The sequence below is a fragment of the Echinops telfairi genome, unplaced genomic scaffold (assembly GCF_000313985.2).
Source record: "Echinops telfairi isolate 266 unplaced genomic scaffold, ASM31398v2 ScPeMD7_7468;HRSCAF=8506_0, whole genome shotgun sequence".
Classification (NCBI taxonomy): domain Eukaryota; kingdom Metazoa; phylum Chordata; class Mammalia; order Afrosoricida; family Tenrecidae; genus Echinops; species Echinops telfairi.
This window is the reverse complement of record NW_022111369.1, coordinates 50,373,272-50,373,834: the sequence shown is the minus strand read 5'-3', so window position 1 is coordinate 50,373,834 and position 563 is coordinate 50,373,272. Positions and strand designations below refer to the sequence as shown.

General features: G+C 33.4%; 1 protein-coding gene across 1 annotated transcript in view; it reads left to right on the top strand.

Moving 5' to 3' along the window:
• Positions 1-250: 250 nt before the first annotated feature.
• Positions 251-563, top strand: part of PRR27 (proline rich 27) — a 7,967-nt gene continuing 7,654 nt past the window's right edge. Inside the window, exon 1 of the mRNA XM_004703356.1 lies at positions 251-301. Within this exon, the coding sequence (XP_004703413.1) occupies positions 251-301 (51 nt within the window). The remainder of the gene's footprint in view (positions 302-563) is intronic.

The window sequence follows — 563 nt, the reverse complement described above, 5'->3', positions numbered from 1 at the left end:
AGTTTACTCACAAGCCAACTGTTGAAGTCTATCTGTCAAAATGTAGTTTGGATTTTGGTGCCATTCTGGTTAACTCATACTAACAAATTAAATAGAAGGAGCAAACAATCAGTTTATTATCATCCAAGTCTAGAATGATATACTCATAAAATTCTTTGTCCCTCTCTAGAAGAGAAAGAACTTAAAATCAGAGTGTACATTTTTTAAAACCATCAGTTTTATATTATTAATATTCATAGGGTCAATCAAAATGAAGCTCCTCCTTTGGGCCTGCATTGTATGTGTTGCTTTTGCACAGAAGGTGAGTAAATTGACTTTTAAAATTGCAGAAATAATGTAATTACCGAATAATGGTGAGCAGAGATTCATATTTTTTTATTTAAAAAATCATTTTATTGGGGGCTTATACAATTCTTAGCAATCCATACATACATCATTGTGTCAAGCACATTTGTACATTTGTTGTCATCATCAGTCTCAAAACATTTGCTTTCTACTTGAGCCCCTCATTTTTCCCCTCCATCCCCGCTCCCCTCCCTCATGAATGCTTGATGATTTATAAA